Source organism: Neltuma alba, unplaced genomic scaffold (genome assembly GCF_004799145.2).
Source record: "Neltuma alba isolate B1F8T4 unplaced genomic scaffold, ASM479914v2 tig00007111_pilon, whole genome shotgun sequence".
Taxonomy (NCBI): Eukaryota; Viridiplantae; Streptophyta; class Magnoliopsida; order Fabales; family Fabaceae; genus Neltuma; species Neltuma alba.
The window spans coordinates 1-20,929 of NW_021634674.1; the positions used below are offsets into that span (position 1 = coordinate 1).

Here is a 20,929-nt window from a genome sequence, read left to right on the forward strand (position 1 = left end):
ACAGGAAAATGTTAATCAGGGAATGTACTTCGCCCATTAATCGTTTAATTAGGCAGAGAAAAATCAAAATAAAAGATCACGCAGGGTAATAGCTTGATTCTTCTAATTGGTGGGTTAGTCATGTTCATTAGGCACATAATACATAGTAGTTTTCAGACTTTCAGACTATCACGTTGGCTAAAAAAAAAAAAAATTTCAGCCTTTCAGGACATGGACCTCCTTCAAGGCAATCACTTTTAGCGTGTTCCCTGTTCCTGGGTGACTACTACGAAGACAGCTTAAATCTTAACTACGTGATGCATAATAAGATGCCTGCCTCCTCGTGTTCCCTGGCCCGTAGATTGTGAGAGGAAGTTAGCCGATGTACATGATTATTCCATATTTCCAGTTGTAATGACCAAATTAAAACAACAAATTAAATAATTAAAGCAAAACTTTGTTTGAACGAACTGCTATTGTTTCTCCCTTCGCACCTCTCCCTTCCAACATTTTCATCGATCAGTGTGTAGTTTTTCATCTTCTCGCGATCTTCATCAATCTGCATCAACTAAATTCTCTTCTTCGATCAATATGTCCTTCATTCCTAACCAACTACGTACACAGGATCCACATCCAATAATCAGGCATTAGCGACAATTTATTGTTAGTAATTAGCAATATCGCAACGTATTAACTACTAAATTCTAGTTATATCTCTTCTTAGATTTACAAGCAGTACGGATGCATGCCTTTGCTATTGAAACATCCAGGTCCAGCCTTTGCTATTGAATACATGCCTTTTGTAACTTCTTTACTATTATGAGTAATATAAAAGCGGAGCCGCAGAAGCAACAGTCCAAGAGCAAAATATTAATGTTACATATAATAGGATCACTTCAATTACGATTCTCAGAAATATGTCAGAACAGGAAAACTGCTTTGCTCGCCCGGCTCGACCATTCGTTTGCGCTCGCTTTCCTCTTTGGTCACCGCGACTTTGCCGCTTTTCACACTCTTTACTGTTCAATAATTGAGCTCGAATATTTTGTTACCTGGAATGGAATGACAGTGGATTGGAATTAAATAAGGAAGGAATTGGGAGGAAGAGAAGCTATCAGACAAAGAGAAAGAAGAGAGGTAAGAGGAAAAGATGTAGCAAAAACATGTCCTTCTCAGTGCACGTCAAGCTAAGCATGTTTGTGGCAGCTACATTAGCCTACTATCACACCCAGTTACTGTTAAATCGTCTTTTGCACGTCCCAAATGGCAACTACCAAATCTACATTATTTATAATTTAATTTTATTGTCTACCGGCTAAAAGCTTCACTTAATAGAAAAAGAAGAACCAGATACTCAATCACGATAATTTTAACATCGCAAGATTGCAAATTTATATATTATGCATATATCAATGCGGAGAGACAATTATAAGGTTAAATCAAGGCTTCATAGATGGAAGCCTTAATTAACTGGAATACTTAAAGTTGCATTTGCCTCTTTCTTTCATATGCATTGACCCCAAAATAAGCACCGTCAAGTCACAAGCCAACAAGACCATATATAGATATACCTCATAAATTTAAAAAAAAAAAAATCAAATCTTGTTGCCCCGATCGACGCTATACGTCATGCACATTTGACAAGAACAATTATTCTGGTTCACAATTGATGTATTATAAGTTCAAGCTATTGTCGCAGATCCGAGCAAGCTGCATTACTCATACTATAATGAAACATAAAGCAACAGGAGGGGGGCTGTGCATGTATCAGAAATATCCAGCTATTTAACAGACAACGAAAAGCAAAGTCATAAAACGTAGTGGTCCAAATATAAACAATGGTGGGTGTTTCTTGCTTTAATCTCAATGAATATACCGGTATCCATTGAGAAATTGGGTGCAGCATAAAAACAAGTTCAATGTGATCTTGCTAGTATAACCAACGACAAGTACGGATTACATTCCAACGGTTGGTAAACCAATGCAGAAAAAATTGAGTTAAGAAGGAAAAAGGAAAGCAGGACAAAATAAAAAAACAAATCTCCCTGGAGCAATCCAGCCTATGCATATCTGTAAATCTCTTGGAAAAATATGGCAGAATCTCTGCAGGATCACCTAATTCATATATAGAACATTAAAAACACCATAATTAATAATCTCGATGTCCTCCATGAAGAATCGTAATTTTTCTAGGCAAGAATAATATAATTATCACTCCTTAGAAAAAGAAAAATATTAAAATCAATATAATAAAGAAAGACTGATCCATGAAATATTATCTTCTTCAATGAGTGGTGGAGATTGCTGGCAATATACTAATTCAAGATACAATACATATTAACTTTCAAACTTTTTTAGCACTTTTAATATGGAAAGAGAGATTTATATAATTTCTAAACAATCATCACTAAAGCAAAATAAATAAGAGTTGCAATTTATTTTACATTCGTTTATTCAAGTTAACAGGCATGTCTATTGTATCATTCAATGGACGTCATTTTATAATATTTTATAGACCATTTTTGTTAAAATTTAACAGTTAAATCCATTTCAAATTAACAAACACATATAACAGCTAATTCTAGCTAACCGACATAATAACTATCATATTCGGCCTTAATTATCCAATCCAATGTGAGCGAGCACAACCTCACATGTATATTATTACAAATTATAGAAGCCTAATATTGTCTATAACCTTAAAACAAGGCAGATCATTTTATTCAACCACAGAACATTAAAGTCCGTAATTATCTCGAGCTCCTAGCTCAACCCAATAGATTAATTTTCCTAGGCCATCACCCTTTGGGGTCACATTGCATAATCCCCACAAAATATTACATCAATTTTCTATTAAAAAAAAAAAGAAAGATATACAGTGTCAGGAGCAAGATCAGAATATTAGCAGGCGGGGAACGAAATGATGCTCAGCAACACATAATTTAGTACACTCTCAACCCAAGCAAGTAGGTTGCTAGTGTTTATCTGCCAATGGTAAATACATACTCCTGAAATAAATATGTTCAGATATGAAGCAGAAGGCAGAATCTAGCCATGACTCAGGTGAGAACAAACAGCAAACCAACTGCATCGCATGCGCAGCAATTATTTTAAAAAAAATGTGCGTGGAAGAAAACGATAATGAGGATGATGACGATGATGCCTGCAAAGCATCGGTAAGATAAAATTGTGAGGACCATACTATAACGTGAAATGGTCCCAAGCTATGCGCTAATTTGGCTGCTTAATCTGCACAGGGCTACTCGGGTATCTTCTGCAGGGAGAACCATCAAAAGTCACGCTTTAAGGTTACGAAATCTAAATATAATTAAAGTCCCAAATAGTAAAAAAAAAAATTAGTGAGTAGAAAAGGGAAAGAAAACAACCACCAACTGCTTTACACTGTTGGATAATGATAACCTCCTCATTCTCATTTCTCACCAATGATCTTTCATGCTTTCAGCTGAGGATCCATCCAATTGCTAAGAAAGGATACATAATGAGGAAAGAATCAAACCGAGAAGGATTCAGAAACCAGAAATAGCAGTGAGACTCATTTCCAGCACTGGAAGCTGACAGAAAGAGAATGAGCACGCAAAAGCATCAGTATGAAACAATACCGAGTGCCTCTGTGTGCTCACTCTCTTCTGTCAATTTCTATGTCATATGAAATAAGCTATAGGAGTCGAGATCAGGAAAATACGAAGGCCTGCCCAAATAAGGAAACGCCGAGGGAAAAACGAGTGCTCTTGAAAAATCGATGGAAAGACACTTATAATTGAATCAGATCTGAGGAAAGGAGGCCGGGAAAAACCAAAAAGAACAAATGCGAAAAATAATTGGAACAAGAAAAATAGGCAAATCTAGGATCTCTCGCTTACTTCAAATAATACCTAGAGCAAGAGCTTATTTGAAAATTTTAGGGTTTTTCACTATACAACCGGAAAGAAAACAGATACCAACGAAATCGGCCGGAGAAGGAGCATGAGAAGAAAAAGGAGAGTCTAGTAGAAGGAGGGGCCAGGAGAAAAAGGATATGAAAGATTCAACCCCCAAAATCAGTTGAAAATCATGTTTCGATGCTTTCTTTCCGTTTCTTTCTCGCCTTTTCCCCATTCAGCGTGGTTTTCTTCCATCTATCCCGTAAACTCATGCAACACGTAGCCAGATTCTCTGACCTGATGAACCATTATCAGAATCAATTGTACTGAGCCAAAACGGCGAGAAAAATCACGATTGCTCAGAGAAGGCACATTCAGTAGCAGATCGAGGCAGGCTTCCAGCGTGAAAGAGGGCGTTAAGAGCTGGTACTCTGTCCACTGAGAAACGGGAAGCAGCCATGAGAGGGCTCAATGGCTCATTGACACCTAGCAACTAAATTTATCATTATCACGACCAGGCCTCCATCCTCTCTCTCTCTCTCTCTCTCTCTCTCTCTCTCCCCCCCCCCTTCCCCCCACCTCTCGATTTGATCTTTTGGGGAAGGCAAAGAGAACACGAAGCTTTTTCGAGAGGGAGCGAATGGGCTGTGCTTTGCTGTGGAGGGCACAACGACGGGGTACGGCTTTGTGAGGGTGATAGCCGTTGATATGACAGATCAGCGGAACCAACAAATCCCCTCCACGTGATTGGCCATAATGTGGGGTCATAGTACTGTGGCTTGATGAGACTGCGTCTGCGTCATTTCAGGAGACAACGATTGGGTTATTCAGATGATAATGAGCATTCGTACTGTAACGCATCCCCCAAACCTCCCTAATGGATCTCCTCCAGCTACTTTTTCTGATGACTTCCTTAACAATCCTTATATTCTCATCTTCGTAATTTTCTTTTTTTTGCAATTAGTATTTTGACCATATTTTTACAATTAAAAAAATTAAACACATCCCTGTATTTCAAAAGGTTTATAAGATTTTTTTTTATAAGAAAAAAGTTTAGGTGGGAAGTTTGACAGAAATTAAAGGGAAAAGTTTATATAATCTTTAGTGAAATATTGTAATACTTTAAATGTTTTGGTTTAAAACTACTTGATAAATTGTTTTTGCCAACACAAAACTTAATGAATTCTGACCATTACAAGATTATTTCATTTCACATATTATATGGTTATTGTTTTGGCGGTGTAAGATCAAGAAAAATTAATTGCAAATCACATTTACATGGAAAATTAAGCAAGTCAATTATTCCATTATATGCATGTTGTACCCAAATTACAAACAGATGATACATTTTTAAGTGAGTTGAGCTTTGAGGCTCATCTGTACGTAATGAGATTTAAATTCATAACTTCTTTTATTTATGAATTGACTTATTACCGATCGAACCAAAATTTTTTTTGACGCAAACAAATGATATTAAAGTTGTTGGCTATTCCGGACTTGATGAGTTCCAACCCAAAAAGAAAAACATTTATAGGATTATATTACTTTTAATCCTTAATATAAGACCTTATTTGATTTTTATTTTAATTATAAATATAAGATTTCATTATACTTTGTCTCTCACATTTATTTATTTATTTTTAAGATAGTCTTTATAATAATAGTAACTCTAACCAATAAACTTGATTAGCAAAGATATTTTAGAAAAGACAACACCTATTTATTATAAATAACTAACTTAACTTATTTTCTTAATCTACTTAAATTAGTCAAGTAGTTCTTATATTTAGGACCAAAGGTAATATATATGTTTGAGGATTAATTAATTTAACTAATTTTTTTAATCTACTCAAATTAGTCAGCTAATTCTTATATTAAAGACCGAAGATAGTATATATATTTGTCTATTTGAGGGTTATTTTGCGAGAAAAACTCTTAATTAAGCTGCGTACGTATATTGATTAGGGTGAAAGGAGTCGTGAAGGCAATCCTACCATCGTGATCACATTAGATTGCTTTTAATTAGTTTTAAAACTCTATTGGTTGTCAATGCTAAATACTACTATTGTGATGCCTAAAAAAAATATTTTTAAGTTTAAAAACTAAAAAGAGACTAGTGGTCAGGTTTTTTTTTTTGTTTATTCATCATTATGGCAGTATTTGGTATTAAATAAAAGTATTTTTTCTTAAATCGAGAAAACTCCTCCACATATTTACTTCATATATTGTAAAATTACTTTTAAAATTATTGTTTGGTTTTCATTCAAATAACCCATATAGGGAAAGGGGACTCTTCGCTCCCTCTGCTTGTTGTCCCTATTTTTATCTTCACTCATCACTCTGGTTCTAGACAACCAATATCCGATCATGTCATTAGTTTATTTCAAGTTTTTAATCTTACTTTTTACTTTTTAACCATAATTAACTAACTTTGATAAATATACTTTTTGAAGTGAAAAAAAAACTATCCCAACAATTAAAATTTTCTCAAAACTAAAGAACTCTTAAGTGAAAATCAAATATATCCATTGTCGGTGTATATATATTCCTATGTGCTTTTCTTAAGATAGGAGAAAAATTAGTGCAGTGATGGATGAGATGGTGGAGGGAAATACGAGTTTATTTAAAAAAAAAAAAAACAGTGTACTAGAAGTTAAAAAAGTACATAAGGACCTGTTCCCAAAAAAATAAAAAGAAGGACAAATGATCTTTGGACCACTCCGCCGCTCAGACTCAACATGCCATGAATGGGGGCCCAGCTCTGCTTTAAGAATTTTATTTCTTCGTTGAAATCTCTCAAAACACCTTTTTTTCCCAATTAAGGGGTGATCCAACCTTTAACCTCTTGCTTACTATAAAATTTTCATGTTATTAAACTATACCAAAACCTTATTGACTAATTTAAATTAATTAAAAAAATTAATTAAGTTAGTTATTTATAATAAATAAGTATTGTCTTCCTTAAAATATTTTTGGTATTTAAGTGTATTAGTTACAATTAATATTATCACAAAGGCTATCTTAAAAAAAATAGATAAATATAATAGACAGAATAAATTAAAATTTTATATTTAGAATCAAAATAAAAGTCAATCAAGCTCTCATATTTAAAACAGGAGGTAGTAATATTCTCCTATTATTTTTCAGTTACATTCAACATCATAATCTTACTTCTAATATACTCAGCACCTGTTTTTATTTTGCTGACACTTTCAACGTTATAATTTTATTTATACTATACTACTCTCTCCGTTTCTTATTATAAGAGACATTTGATGTTCATGGCATGTTCCCATATATAAGAGACACTTAAAAGTTGTCTCTACTTTTTTTGTATTGATTTCCTATTTTACCCCTATTTATTTTGTCTCCAACTCATACTCTCTCTCCCTCCCACTTCTCTTTCTTTTAATAATTTAATTATTCTCTCTCATACTCTCTCTCCTTATTAATGGGAGTATTGTTAGAAAAAACATTATATTTTTTACACATTAATTGTCTTCAACTAATTTTAACTATTTTTAATCAATATAATTTAGTTATTTGTCTCTTATAATAAGGAACGGAAGGAATAATCAACATCCTGAACAATAAACAGAAGTATAGCGCCAGATATAATTGGAGAATCAGATGAAGGATGCCAAAAAAACACTAATTTAATTAGGAGGGTGGAGTGCGCGCTCCATAGTCCGTAACTCCGTATCACCGTGCATATAAATATTCAATTGCGTGGTCCTTCAGTTATAAACACACAGTCACACACACGTGCTTTTTTTGTTTTTTGTTTTCCCTTTACGAGGACTGATTTGATTTTTAATTTAATTTTAAATATAAGATTTTAATTTATTTTATCCTTTATATTTACTTATTATAATAGCTATACATATTAAAAGTTCTATTAAATAATAGTTTTAGTTAATACATATTACTAGTAGAATATTCTGAAAAAAATAATACATATTTATTACAAATAACTAACTTAATAAATTTTTTTAATATACTTAAATTAGCTAACTAAATTTTATAGTAAAAATGGAGAAAATATATATAGCTAGTATATGCTCTTCTAATCTTCAATATAAAATTTATTTTATAATATAATTTATACTATAAAATAGATCTTATATCTAGGTTTCATATAGCGGAAAAGTATATAGTGTTTTAAACACACTTACTGGCAGGCTGGTACTTCAAGTAGCGAGATTGATTTTATCGTCAAATCAAATATGAATAAATTATAAGTTTAATTGGCGTGAAATATTGAAAATAAGGAATAGGGATTCAGATTACAGTTATAAAATTTATTAAAAAAATCTTTAATATAAGTAATTGTTTGTTTTATGGAATTAGGTAAATCCATAGAGTTATGATTGAGAAATACCACTTTTTCTATAGTATTCTTTAATCCCACATACATGGATTTGTCTAATCTCATGGAATAGGTAATCTGTCATGCTAAACACTCTTTTAATAGATTTTTTTAATCTCAAATTAATTTTTATCTTTCATATTTAATCACTTTGTACCAAACGATACTGTAGTGTTTTCAAGGCAGCTGTCTCCGTCCCAAATCAGTGGAATCAAATATCGCCGATATACAAGCATACTCTTGTAACTCTATTTATAAGAAATTTTTATTTATGATTATAATGTTAAATTTTTATTTTCTTTAAAAATAAAAATATATTAAATTAAATTAAAATGTTGTCGAAAAAATATGAATAAAGTTGAAAATTTGATTCAAAGGCTACTTTCATGATTGTCCCTAGTGTTATCCATGAGAATATTAGGTTTTTTCTATGTTCTTTTGCTTCCTTCTCATGTAGAGTAGAAAATGTTAGTTACTTTGATAGGTTTAGAGAAGTTTTTATTTTCCCTCACTTTATTGGAACTTTGTAATTATTGTTATTGCCTTAATATCATTTTTCCTTCTAATTAAAAAAGATAGAACTAATTTATTTATTTTCATAAGATCCCATTAAAAAAAAAAATTTATTTTGAAAAATACCCTTATTAATAGAGGCACTCATGGATTAATCAATTACAAAATGGGGAGAGAGAGAGAGAGATGGTTCAGCTACTTCATCAAAAGGTATTTTCCGCAAGATAATGTAAATTATTGACAACAAAAATGATTGAATTTCTTAATCCCAAGAAGCAAATAAAATAAAATGATCCCATAATTACAAACAACAGAGAAATATCTTTTAACAAAACCTTGTTAGAAGGATCGTTTCTGGTAATTTTGATAGATCATTTTCAATCTCCCCACAAAAGTTACGAAAAGGAATTATTGCACTTCCCAATCTTAAACAAACAACTAAATCACACCTATAACATAAATGTTTTAATTAACGCCGGGGACAATGAGAAGTCGTTTAATTTCCTATATTTAGATCTCAACTGCCATTTATCTCTTATAAAGAGGTGGAGTGGTTTATACTCCAATCAACCCAAACATCCCTTTTTAATTAATGCAGGTGCAATAAAATTAACTCTACCATAAATTAATCCCCAGGCAATTTTTCAGGAAAAATAACACAAATGCTCTCATTAATTACATAAAAGTTACGCACATGTTATTCCATAAAGGGATTGCGATTGTCGATTTAATTCCTAAAATAATCACTCAATTAATTATTACGTGCCTCGATCTGAAGGGATATGATCTCATCACAGATTAATATAATTGACGTAGAATGATGTGGTAGGGAGACTGCCTAATTCAAGTTGTTTGAGAAAAAAGGTTAATTAATTAATGGAATGCGCATGCAACTCTAACTGCTCCTTTAATCATCAAGATTCGTGTCGCCTCCATAATGCTACAAATTTATTAATACTACAAAAGCTACCTCATTTCAACATGCCGATTTATACACAATGCGTAAGGCCTGGAGGCGCAAATTCAATTAATATTGTCTGGTGGCACCAAGTCCCACATCGTTTTTTTGTCCCCCTTGCTTTTAGGACAAAAACCCTTTTAATTAATTTGCATGATCACGTCACACAGATTCGTTTCATATGATATGATCTAACCATTTTCAAGCGAAGAAGCACATGACGCCTTGCAAACGAACCAAAAGTAAGGAGATGAACTTCTGACATTCAATTTTATGATGAGCAAGTAGTGAGAGCGGATTGGATTCGAGGGTCCCCACGTAACCTGGTGAATGGAACTGATGGAACAGGAGGATTTGAATAGTAGTATATTATAATTAGAAGGAAACTGATTTACACGCTGGTTTTTTTTTTTTTTTACTACATACAAGTTTTGTACCAGAAGCAATTCTGTTTGAGATACTATAAGGTAGTAATGTAAGCACATCTTTCAATAGAGATCCAAATCTTGACTTATCATGTTGTGAGAAACCAATCTTTTTCACTAAATTTAATCCCTAGGCGTTATTTTTTTTTGTCCAAAAAAATTTAGGTGAACTAAGTCGCGAAAGTTCACTAAAGTCAGGACATATCTCTGAGCTTAAAGACAAATCACCTATTAACAAAATTTTCACATCAGTAGCGAAGTGCAAACTTATAACCTTGTGAGTTATGAATCGGCTCATTTCCGACTGGACCAACTCTTGTTGGCCCTATGCACTTTTTTTTTTTTTAAACTAAAGCTTAGGTATTTTCTAATTGGAAGTAATCATATTCGATGTACTGTTGGGTACTAAATGTGGACACTCCTCTCAACAGAAATTCAAATATTAATTTATCATATTTTGAGAAACTAGTCTTTTTATTAGACCCAACTCCTTTAGGTCCTACACGCTACAAGGTAAACACGGAGGAGGTTGGATGCTGCTTCCTCCTGATTTAGCAAGCCCAGACAAAACAAGCACCATTAAGCCTCCGCGTACCCTGGGCCCTAGCCAACAAAAAAACAGGCGGGGGCGGTCAGCTGTGGGGCGTCTTCTCTTTACTTTTCCCAGCCCGGAGTAATTTTTTATTCCCATTGTTTTAACATTTTGGCATCCAATACAGTTTTCACATTCACTAAAAAAAATATTTGGATTAAATCAAGATTATGATTTTAAAAGTATTTTTATGATATATAAAATAAATATGTGAAAAAATGTCTCATTTTATTAAAAAAAAAAAAGTTTTTAAAAATTTTTTTACATGTTCCCAAACACCTCCTAAATCCTCAGCTCTTATTCAGTCACTCACCTTAGCCTAGATCACGATTTCCATTATTATTACTCTTATGTCCGAGCCACCATCATTACTTGTATCTTAAATGCGTGCGTTAAGATTCTTTAAATTATCCTGCAGTATAATTTGTAACTAGATTCGAATCTACATCATTTCAACAAGAACATTAAACCGATTAACGCTGCACAGTCGAGAAATACGACGACAGATTTGCTGTGAAAGCATTCTTTTAATGGTTGCTATTGAATTGTTTTCTGCTGTAGCCTCCAAAATAAACATCCATCTAGGAAAAAACTGAAAAAAGGGGGGGAAAAATAAATAGATACTAAGCCCCTTCTACCACTATACTAGACTAACTATGGATAACAATTCTAGCAGCAATGTGGGGTATTACCATAACGATGGACAGATACCTAACACAGGGCCTAATTGCACTAGAGGGATCCGACAAGAACTCCAAAATGCTGTAAAAGAAGATTACATTGCTAAGCAGAAGACAAGCAGGCGGGCTATGAGGGATACACAGTAAGTAAAGACTCTCCTCTAGCCTCTTCGACGCTTCTTTCCAGACCTGCCCTCACTTCCTTGCGCCTTTGAGGAACTTGCTGACTTGACCTTAATATCCTCTACCTCTTCGGTTGAGTCACCCGAGTTCTCTTTCTCTGAATCTTTTGCCTTCAATGAACCGGACTTCATCTTTCCACTGCCATTAATATTTGACCGAGCACCACTTTTAGAAGTTTTGCCCTTTGAGGCAGAAACGGTGCTTGTTTCTTGCTTGGACTTTCCTGTCTTCGGAGTTGCTTGCTTAGGCTTCCCAGAAAGTTTTGAGGCACTAACTTCGTCGTCCTTTGATTTGCTCTTTTTGTTGCTAGTATCTGTGTTTTTTGATTTGATAGAAGTCTTGGTCGCAGTTTCCGCAGATTTACTGCTACCACTCTTGGGAGTACTGTCCTTGGATTTTTTAGCAACTTCCTCATCAGACTTGGAAATTTTGGATTTGCTATCAACTTTGCTGCCACCCTTGGACTTGCCGCCAGATTTTGTGGATGCACCCTTCGATTTACCAGATTTGGCTCCACCACTAGAAATCAAGGTTCAAATTCAGATATCATCATTCATCTACAGATCGGAAAGAAATTGATTTATGATAGTCACAAACCTTTTAGAAGAAGAATCCACCTTTGAACGCTGAATTGAGTCACTTGCCTTCCCTTTCTTTTTTGGGGGCCTAATTTTAATACAAGATCAAAGAATGAGAATGAATAAGAAAACACAACTAAAAATGAGCGCGAAAGCATCATGCTTGCCACAAAGCATCCAGAAGAAACATATACAGCCATATTAATAAGACATCTAATTAGCTTATTATCACCATAGAGTAACAAGATATCATAGCAGTGTACAGCAACCACCAGAATTGAAGATACATTGACCATCAAGTTTGTTTTTTTGGCCAACGATCAAGTATAAAAGGAAATGATTTCTGCAGTTTACAGAATCACATCACATCTTTACTTTTACTTGGGCGGAGGAACATAATATTAATGTAATCTTTTCATATGCAACAGCACATTATCATCAAGATAAGCTCCCACGTAAAATGACTTGTTCTGATAAAGGCCATCAGTTGACTATACACACACACACACACACACATGCACACTAAATTGTTAACTCAGTCGACCCTGGTATCTGGCTGCTACCCTCAGACTAGTCAATTAAAGCTATATTGTCAAAATGTAAAATTTGACATTTTCCATCCAGAAACCCAAACAAAATAACCAACCAAATATAGGACGCTGGTCAGTGCACTGACATAAAGAGGTCATCACATCAATACACAGAAGACCAAAAGAAATTACAAAGCTGTAACCAACAAATTTAATAATAAATGATAAAACCAGCAAGACATACGTATTAGGGGAAGCATCAGGACTTGATCGACCACTTCCTTCTTCCTGTTAACAGAAGCAATTCATATCAACTTAGACATTAAAAAGTTTAGACTATATTAGAAAAATAAACACAAAGCAGATACACACCTTATTAGAACCAGGTTCATCTTTAAGAAGCTGCCATGTCTCCTTCTCAAGATTTAATATTTCTTCATCACCATCATCATACATAACCTACAATCATGTCAGAATACAGTGAGCATATACAAGTACACTAGCGAGATTGAAAACTAATTCTTTTGGTAAAAGAATTAAGCCATCAAGATCTTTCCATTGGCAGCCTAGAGACGAAGTCTACTGGTCAATTGGAAATGGATGAAAAAAGGGCATGAAATTTCTAGCCTGGAGAGCTTTCTCTCTCTCCCCCCCCCCCCATGTTATCATTTCTTGTTCTTTTCTTTTTTCTTTTTCTTTTTTGGGTTGGGCAGGGGGCAGTGCTGAGAGATGATTACAAATGCCAAATCACCTTGTGCTTCTTTTTGGAAGGATCAAAAGAATCAATAACACCTTTATAATACCTGCAAAAAATTATGGTGTGTTAAAGACGAGGGAAAAACAATTGTACTCCACAATAAACAAAATACGCATCATGAGAATAACAGAATATGCATATGGTTGAACAAGAATGCCTCGGAAAAATGCAGACACTAACTCAATTCAAGGGCCACAGGAGATGATAGATTATACAAAAAAGTTAACAAAACTAACACTCATTACCTATAGAACTCGAAACATACACATAACGTAATGAAAAAAATGGCAAAATAGATGCACAAGATAACATTATTTTAGATTGAAGATCTAAGAAAAGGTGATCTAGTGACCTAGCAAACCCAACTGAGTAATCAGAAAATAAAGATAACAAGCTAATCCAAACCAGCACATACGACTCCATGCTTAACCAAAATTTCCAGTGACAGCATTTAAAACAGCAGGAACTTACGCACGATCATGTGGCCAATAAACTTTAACCCGTGAACCAACAAGAGCTTCACCACGTTCGATGATATCAGATTCCTGTAAACCAGTTGATCAGACATCAAACTGAGAAGAAACTGAATATTTGAAAATAACAAAGAAAAGCAAAAAATTATAAGCAATAGAACTATGAATATTTGCGTATAATCACTTACAGAAATACTACAGCAATAAATAAAACAGCATAAAACAAATAATACAAGACGATGAAGCACACAGGGAAACACGATACCTATTATTGAAATTTCACATCAACTACACTTTGAAAACAGGCTGCACTAGATTTGACCCAGCTGCAAGCAGCCAGCATGCAGGCCTTGTAAAGAGTATGATTTTTTGAAACTTAGGTGCCATTACAAATGCACATATAGTTAATAACTTAAAAGGAAATAGATGCGTACATTTTCTTTTTCTTTTCCAGGAGTTCGTTTCCTCTTCAAATTTCCCTTAGCAGACTCCTCTAGATGTTCTTCGTCTTTTGTAGATCTTGTCCCCGACTTTGGTGAAGACAACGATTCCTACATAATTAAGGACAATTCCATTAATCATTTCATTAAACAAGGATCATATTGCAACTAGATTGGAGGCTTGTGCAAATGCATGGATAAATTGCACTAATCAGAGCTCATGAATAATGCGGCTTCCAACAACTTTCATAGACATTGACACATGATTGACTAAATAAAAAATCCGAGCAAAGAAACAGGTTCTACATCACTGCCCAAACATACCTTATCCACATCTTTACCGGATTTTGATACAATAGCATCAGCAGTACTTTTTCCACGTGTCCTCTTTTTCCTGTCCTCTGATTGCCTAGCAGAGGATCCCCCACCACTCTTGTCACTTTCATCTACTTTCCTAGCTGAGTGCCTTTTCACATCTGGATCACCTGCAGCCTGACTTCCTTTTTTGGCTGAATCTACCACAGTAGTTTTCTTCCGGTCAGATCTCCCACCAGGCATTTTTTTTGCTGACCGTGTGGCAGGCTTCACTTCAGTATCACTAGTTTCTCCAGACACTTTTTTGGAATCATCCTCAGTGGATTCTGCCCCTCCTTTGGCAGAACCATCTTTCTTTTTTGGCCGTCCAGATTTCTTTGAACGATTTTCCTCAGGAAGGCTCTCAGTAGGTGGAGAAGCAACAACTTCAGATTCATCCTCAACTGCCTTGGGTGATGAAACATGAACATCAGTCTCTTTGTCATTCTCTGAATGTCCAGCTGACTCAGCAGAATGATCATTTTTAGGTGAGCTCAGAACGTCCTTGCTTTGAGGTTTAGAGTCAGGTGGTTTCTCAGCTTCCTCCTCAATAGCCACAGTTTGACCCTCAGAAGGTTCTGCCTTTGCTGAATTAGATGTCCTCCCCTTCTTCTCAGAAGCTTGTTCGGGCTTTTGCTCCGTATTGTCAACCTTATCAGCATCCAAACTATTGCGCTCCTCATTACCTGGTTCACTGCTGCCCTTCAATTGATCAGAATGATCAGCACCATCTTGCTTCTTGGTGGATTTGGAATCAGCTAGAGAGTTATCTTCCCCAGGCTGTGCATTGCCATTGCTCATGACTGGCTTAGGAGATTTGTCTTCAACAGGATCAGCTTCTTGAGGAGGCGGAGCTTCTACTGAATCCTCTTTAACCACCTGATCAAATGAAATGAATACCTTCATGCATTGTGCAACGTATGCAAAGGGATAAAATCCAGAACAAAATAATTATATACCTGAGTTGACTCTTCCAATGGTTCTTTGGCTGATTTGCTCTCATCTGCCTGAAGATGGAAAAACAGTTGAACCAAAATGAACCTTTCACGTCATGAGAAGTATTCCAAGCCAATTAAAAGTTAATTTAAATGAAACCAACAGAAAGCTTACAACCAGTACATACATCATTCTGCTCCGTGCTACCAGGCGTCTCTTGGCATATCGTAGCAAGTACCTTGCTATAATCATCCAGAGAGATACCCAGGGTGCTCACTGCTTGCACTAAGTATGGTTTAAGCTTGGTTGCGCAACTTTCAAGGACTCTCTCCCCCAGCTTTTTAGCTAGTGGAAGAACACCCTGAATCACACAATAGAAATAAATTTCACTTGCAAAATCATCATCCATTAGAAGAATGAGATCACAACATTCTAATACCAACCTCATCCTTCTTCACACTGGCCAAGATTGGAGCAAGTAAGTCCAGAGATATATCTTCACTTTCCTCTATAACAAGGGTCATAATAATCTCCATGGATGAAAAAACACTCTCTGGGTGATGTTCCCTGAAATTTTCAAATAAAGCCATCATGAACACGTTCATGCATTAGAGATACCTCCAGCTGAATTCAGTGATTCTTTTACACAAAGGAAAAATAAGATAAGGAAGAATGCAACCCCACAAGAAACAGAATTCTCGCAAGGTCTATTGGCACAAGACCCCTATTCATCAAGGACAGACGATTAACAATTTAATGATGTAACATATATACTAGTATTTATCATAAACTGAACAAGTTCCCACTCATCTTTGGGCTACTAGCATTGAAAAACTCTAACCACAAAGGAAAAGGCAATACCTGCCTTGTTGCAAGACAGGGTGGCTTGGATGCTTAAAGCATGCCTTATAATCACTACTGCTTTAATTCGAAAGACTTTCAATATGGTTTATGCCCAAAATAAAATGACCAAATGTGCAGTAAACGCCAATATTTCATTATTTAAGAAATATATAAAAACAAAAGGATCATACGCCAAGGGATAACATTAAGTTATCATAAAGAATCAAATGGATCTTAATCCTTCATACAGAACCAACGATGATGCTAAAATCAGAGGACATTCTAAATTTTTTGCATATATCATTACAAGTCATTTCTCTCGCGAATGGGCAGAGCACAATTTAAAAGCAACGCAAAGGCTGTTAGCATGAATCTACTCTATATCATAGGACTCCCCACGATCAAGGTTTTCAGTTGTGACACATTGGACAAAGCATGACGTGAAAAATGCAGTGAAAAAGCACCATGCTACACTAAGACATAATAGTTCTTACCTTACAGCCTTAAAGAAATGCTGAAACATCTCCACAATCAAGGCATCACATTCAAGATCCAGCATTACTACACATGACCTGACCTTCGCAACAGTTTCAACAATTGAGGTCCTCTTTGTATATGACGGGCTTGACTTATCAAGTAGATTTTCAAATGAAGATACAATCAATTGAAAGACCTCCTACAAAAAAAAACAAAAACAAAAAAAAAAAAAAAAAAAAAGCATAAGAAAACTTTAACACTGGAATTATTAACAAAATAGTGACAATCCGCAAAATTTGTAATGGAAGAAGCCCATACCTTCATCTGCTCATCATCATAAGGCGCATCTGGAGCTGTAATTCTTGTGATCTCGCTGATGCAAGAAGCAACTGCAACTTTCACATCAACGTCTGAATGCTTTAGTAATTTGTCAGCAACCAATGCTTTCAATGATGGAGAGAGTGCATTTTGCATCGACTTGGTAGGGGACTGCTCAACCCTTGATAGGAAATTTTCAACTCGCTATAATAGAAAAGAAGTAGGATTGTGTCAGACGTGAATCATGCTCACCTTTAAAGGAAGCACAAATTTGAAGTATATTTTTTGACAAATGCATATCCTCCATCAAAGATTATTAACTTCACCACTACAATTTTAATTTAAATTTTCAAGATGCAAATGACAAAGAACCCAACTTCAGATACTTGACAGATTTCACAATCTGCTAAGCTAAGAACAGCTGCTAATTAATATGGAAATTCAAAAAATGCATTTCTTACACGCAAATTAGTGATGCATAGGATTGATTTTTATTACCTGCCAGATAATCTACAAAGACATATTTGACCAAACGAGGATTATTAAAGATTGAAGGGAATGTAACAAATAATCTTCCCCATATTTATGTTTGAGATATTTTCTCTTTTGGCTTAATTATGTAACATTTGAATGCCCAAAAAACAAAAACTATTGAACATTTAATGTGACGTGACGGTATAGATTAGGGATTTGTCACTTCTTCAGACATATTTATGGAAATGGATCCCAATTACACACTATTATTTTAGATGGGGCACCACAACGTTAATCCTTATTAGTCTTCCGCCATCTCAAGTTTCCAAAACCTTAGGTTAGAATTTGCAGCAACAACGGGACTGGCATCTGAAATCATTTGTATTTTCTTAAGCAGGCAATAATTAAAGGTTATGAAAATTACAACTCATCCGATATACTAAAACATAATATAGGAATATTGAAAAACAACGTTACCAACATGAATCCCCATTCACATCTATTTAACCTTTTGGAAGAATGGCCAAAATACGATTGTATCGAAGAACATTTCAGCTAACTTAATATATGCCATAAATGGTCTCACAAGGTAGTAAACGCCAGGGAAAAAGGCTGTGAAATAAGTTCGTATTATTCCGCCAGGAACTAGTGTTTGCTACCAAAGTCACATTAGAATGCCATTACAAAACAAATTCGGCAGCTAGCCTACGACTGCAGGGCTCCGCTTGACTTACTCGTATATTATAAACGAGTGCTAAGAAGGTACAACCCAAGATAAACAATTTAGTTTCCCTGGAAAACTAACAATAGGGCGAGAATAAGCATGGTAGCCGCATGCAGTGAGGGAATGGATCAACAAAATCAACAGCGTCGAAAAACAAGCTTCAATAACGCCAAATACTATAGACCCCAGGCCTCGATAAGCCAAGAGCACAATAGAACTGGAACAACTCCACAAAACACAAGTAGAAGTTGATGCGGGGGGAGGGCAGACACTGGGGGAATGGAATTGAAGATAAAAATTCAAAAATGAGGAAAACCATGCTTACATCAAGAAGGGGGAGGAGCTCATCAACAGAAGACGGAGGATCCAGTAGCTTGTTTCCAGCTTCGAGAAGCTGCTCTTCGAGCTCCTTGTCAGCGGACGTCATTGGTGTTGTGTGCGAGTCTCTTCCTCTAGATCTTCGACAAACCTCCGGTAATTTCCGTGGGTTCACTCCATTGAAGCCCTAGAAACGCACGAATCGAAGACAGAGGCAGTGGATTCAAGACCAGTGAGGAAAAGGGTGAATTTCTCAGCGAAAAATAAAAAGATTAGGGTTTTTTATTTTCTTCCTCTGAGAGGAGACAGGGGAGGGGGAGAGAGAAAGAGAAAGTAAAGTGAGAATTTCGGGAAAAAATTTTGAGGATGAAAGTCCCTTGTGCAAATTACTGCAATATATATACTAAAGGAATTAAATTTTTTCTACTTTTGCTGTCCTTCTTTCCCAGGCAATTTCTTTCGAGCGCTTTTAAAAGAGAATCGAGCGGAACTCCGCTCGGACTTCGCGGGTTCGTGAATTCGAGTTAAATTTGGGGCCTCGAATCCGCTTTTTGGATCTTCTTGCTCCACGGGCCCGCGTGGCTTTCATTTCACCCGGCGTCCTTTCTCGCCCATACATAATGCATCTTTAAATCCACATGGTAAGAAATTTCTTTTATTTCCATGACAGTTATTTCCATTTTTGGCATGAAAATAAACGGCGTAATTAATATTGTTGGATTTTTCGGACGCGTAATAATTGTTAATTAATTATTATTAGATATATTAGCTTATATGTGACGGTGTGGTTCAAAATTATCCGGCACGTACATGATTCGGGCGGAAAGGCGCGTTCGGTCCCTCTACGTAAGGCAATATTAAATGGTTTTATGTCCTTGTCCCTTAAAAAAAGGAAAAATGGTTGGATTTGGACGATTTTATTTTATTTTTCCCATTGAGATGTTGCATTTCTGGAAGGATATATAATTGGATTTCTAGGGCAACATGAACATGTACCTGTACATGTTTTTCATGGATACTTTGCATGGTATGGTACTTCCTTTGCACGACAAGGTCATGATATATATTATTGGAAAATAATATGAGTTGATTTTTTTTCATGCCAGATATGGTTAATGCATTCCTTTCACGTAAAATATATCTTTCTCTTCAAAATTATGGGCATTCTTTGCGTATTTAAATCAAGCCCTTTAGTTAGTAAGTGATAACGACGACAATAAATTAGAATCTTATTACAATGCATTTAACGCCGTAATAATGTGGTTCCGATTATTGTGCATGATACAAAATACAAACGATAAGCGAATCACTTGTCGGATCTGTGCCTTTCTTTGTGATCTATGTTTTTTTTTTTTGTTTAGTTGCAAGATCTGTGGCATCAAACATGTTGTGGATCACACTACGGTTTTATATTTTGTTAACTCTTAATGAATTTAAAGACATAGTCGAGTGGAATCTGATTAGTGAATCTGGTTTAAAGGACACAACTATTCAATCTAGGATTCTCGAATAATTTAATTTGGTTTGCTACCACCAATCTGACAATTTCTACAACTATCAATAATCTTTAATATAAGAACCAATTCACATTTAACTTGGTTCTAAATATAAGATCCCGATTATCGTATTTATTTATCTTTCTCAAAGTTGTAATTTTATTAGTTGCACATGTTAAATATTTCATCGGCGGTGATTTTAACTAATACATATCATTTTCAATAATATCTTAGAAAAGACAAAGCATATTTATTACCAATAACTAACTTATATTAATTATAAGTACCATTATTACAATGATTACTTTGAAAAAAAATAGATAATATAAGAGACAAAATGAATTAAGGTTTTATATTTAGAATCAAAATAAAAATTAAATAAACTTTTATATTAAGGACTGAAGATAATATTATTTAGGTGGAAAGATTACGCCATAGTCATTTTTTAATATGTTTTAAAAACTACGTGACAAGGTATAATTCTATGCGGTCTGTGTGCAATGGACTTGTATACTATGCACCCATGAACTAGTCTGTGGGTTGCGTATTCACACGTAATCCGAACCAGGCATGTTCGATTGGGTGCATTTTTTTAATACATTTTCTTATATGTCTACAGATATTGATAAAG

The 20,929-nt window shown here is 35.0% G+C and overlaps 1 protein-coding gene and 1 long non-coding RNA gene across 3 annotated transcripts; both read right to left on the bottom strand.

Moving 5' to 3' along the window:
• Positions 1-611: 611 nt before the first annotated feature.
• LOC114751795 (uncharacterized) lies at positions 612-4,418 on the bottom strand. 2 transcript variants are annotated; one of them, XR_003740776.1, is made up of 4 exons: positions 4,030-4,418; positions 3,366-3,461; positions 2,986-3,253; positions 612-1,031 (listed from the first exon to the last, which is right to left on the bottom strand). It is a non-coding gene; the product is annotated as an uncharacterized LOC114751795 (long non-coding RNA). The 2 variants fall into 2 exon arrangements; XR_003740775.1 differs by having other exon boundaries at positions 3,366-4,418.
• Positions 4,419-11,224: 6,806 nt separating this feature from the next.
• On the bottom strand, positions 11,225-19,058 carry LOC114751792 (microtubule-associated protein futsch-like). The gene is made up of 14 exons (XM_028940463.1): positions 18,810-19,058; positions 17,287-17,490; positions 16,986-17,167; positions 16,092-16,215; positions 15,836-16,009; positions 15,672-15,719; positions 14,683-15,591; positions 14,353-14,469; positions 13,917-13,990; positions 13,440-13,491; positions 13,061-13,147; positions 12,933-12,976; positions 12,178-12,246; positions 11,225-12,099 (listed from the first exon to the last, which is right to left on the bottom strand). Exons 1-14 carry the CDS (start codon positions 18,909-18,911, stop codon positions 11,559-11,561), a joined length of 2,727 nt encoding a protein of 908 aa, XP_028796296.1. The 5' UTR covers positions 18,912-19,058; the 3' UTR covers positions 11,225-11,558.
• Between the last annotated feature and the right edge of the window lie 1,871 nt (positions 19,059-20,929).

Excerpts from the sequence above, each read along its gene's own strand:
- LOC114751792 (XM_028940463.1), bottom strand. The coding sequence starts at position 18,911 with ATGACGTCCGCTGACAAGGAGCTCGAAGAGCAGCTTCTCGAAGCTGGA. Across the intron at positions 16,216-16,985 it reads CATTTCTTTAAGGCTGTAAG|GGAACATCACCCAGAGAGTG; the intron begins GTAAGAACTATT and ends TGAAAATTTCAG. Across the intron at positions 12,247-12,932 it reads CCTGATGCTTCCCCTAATAC|GCCCCCAAAAAAGAAAGGGA; the intron begins GTATGTCTTGCT and ends TATTAAAATTAG.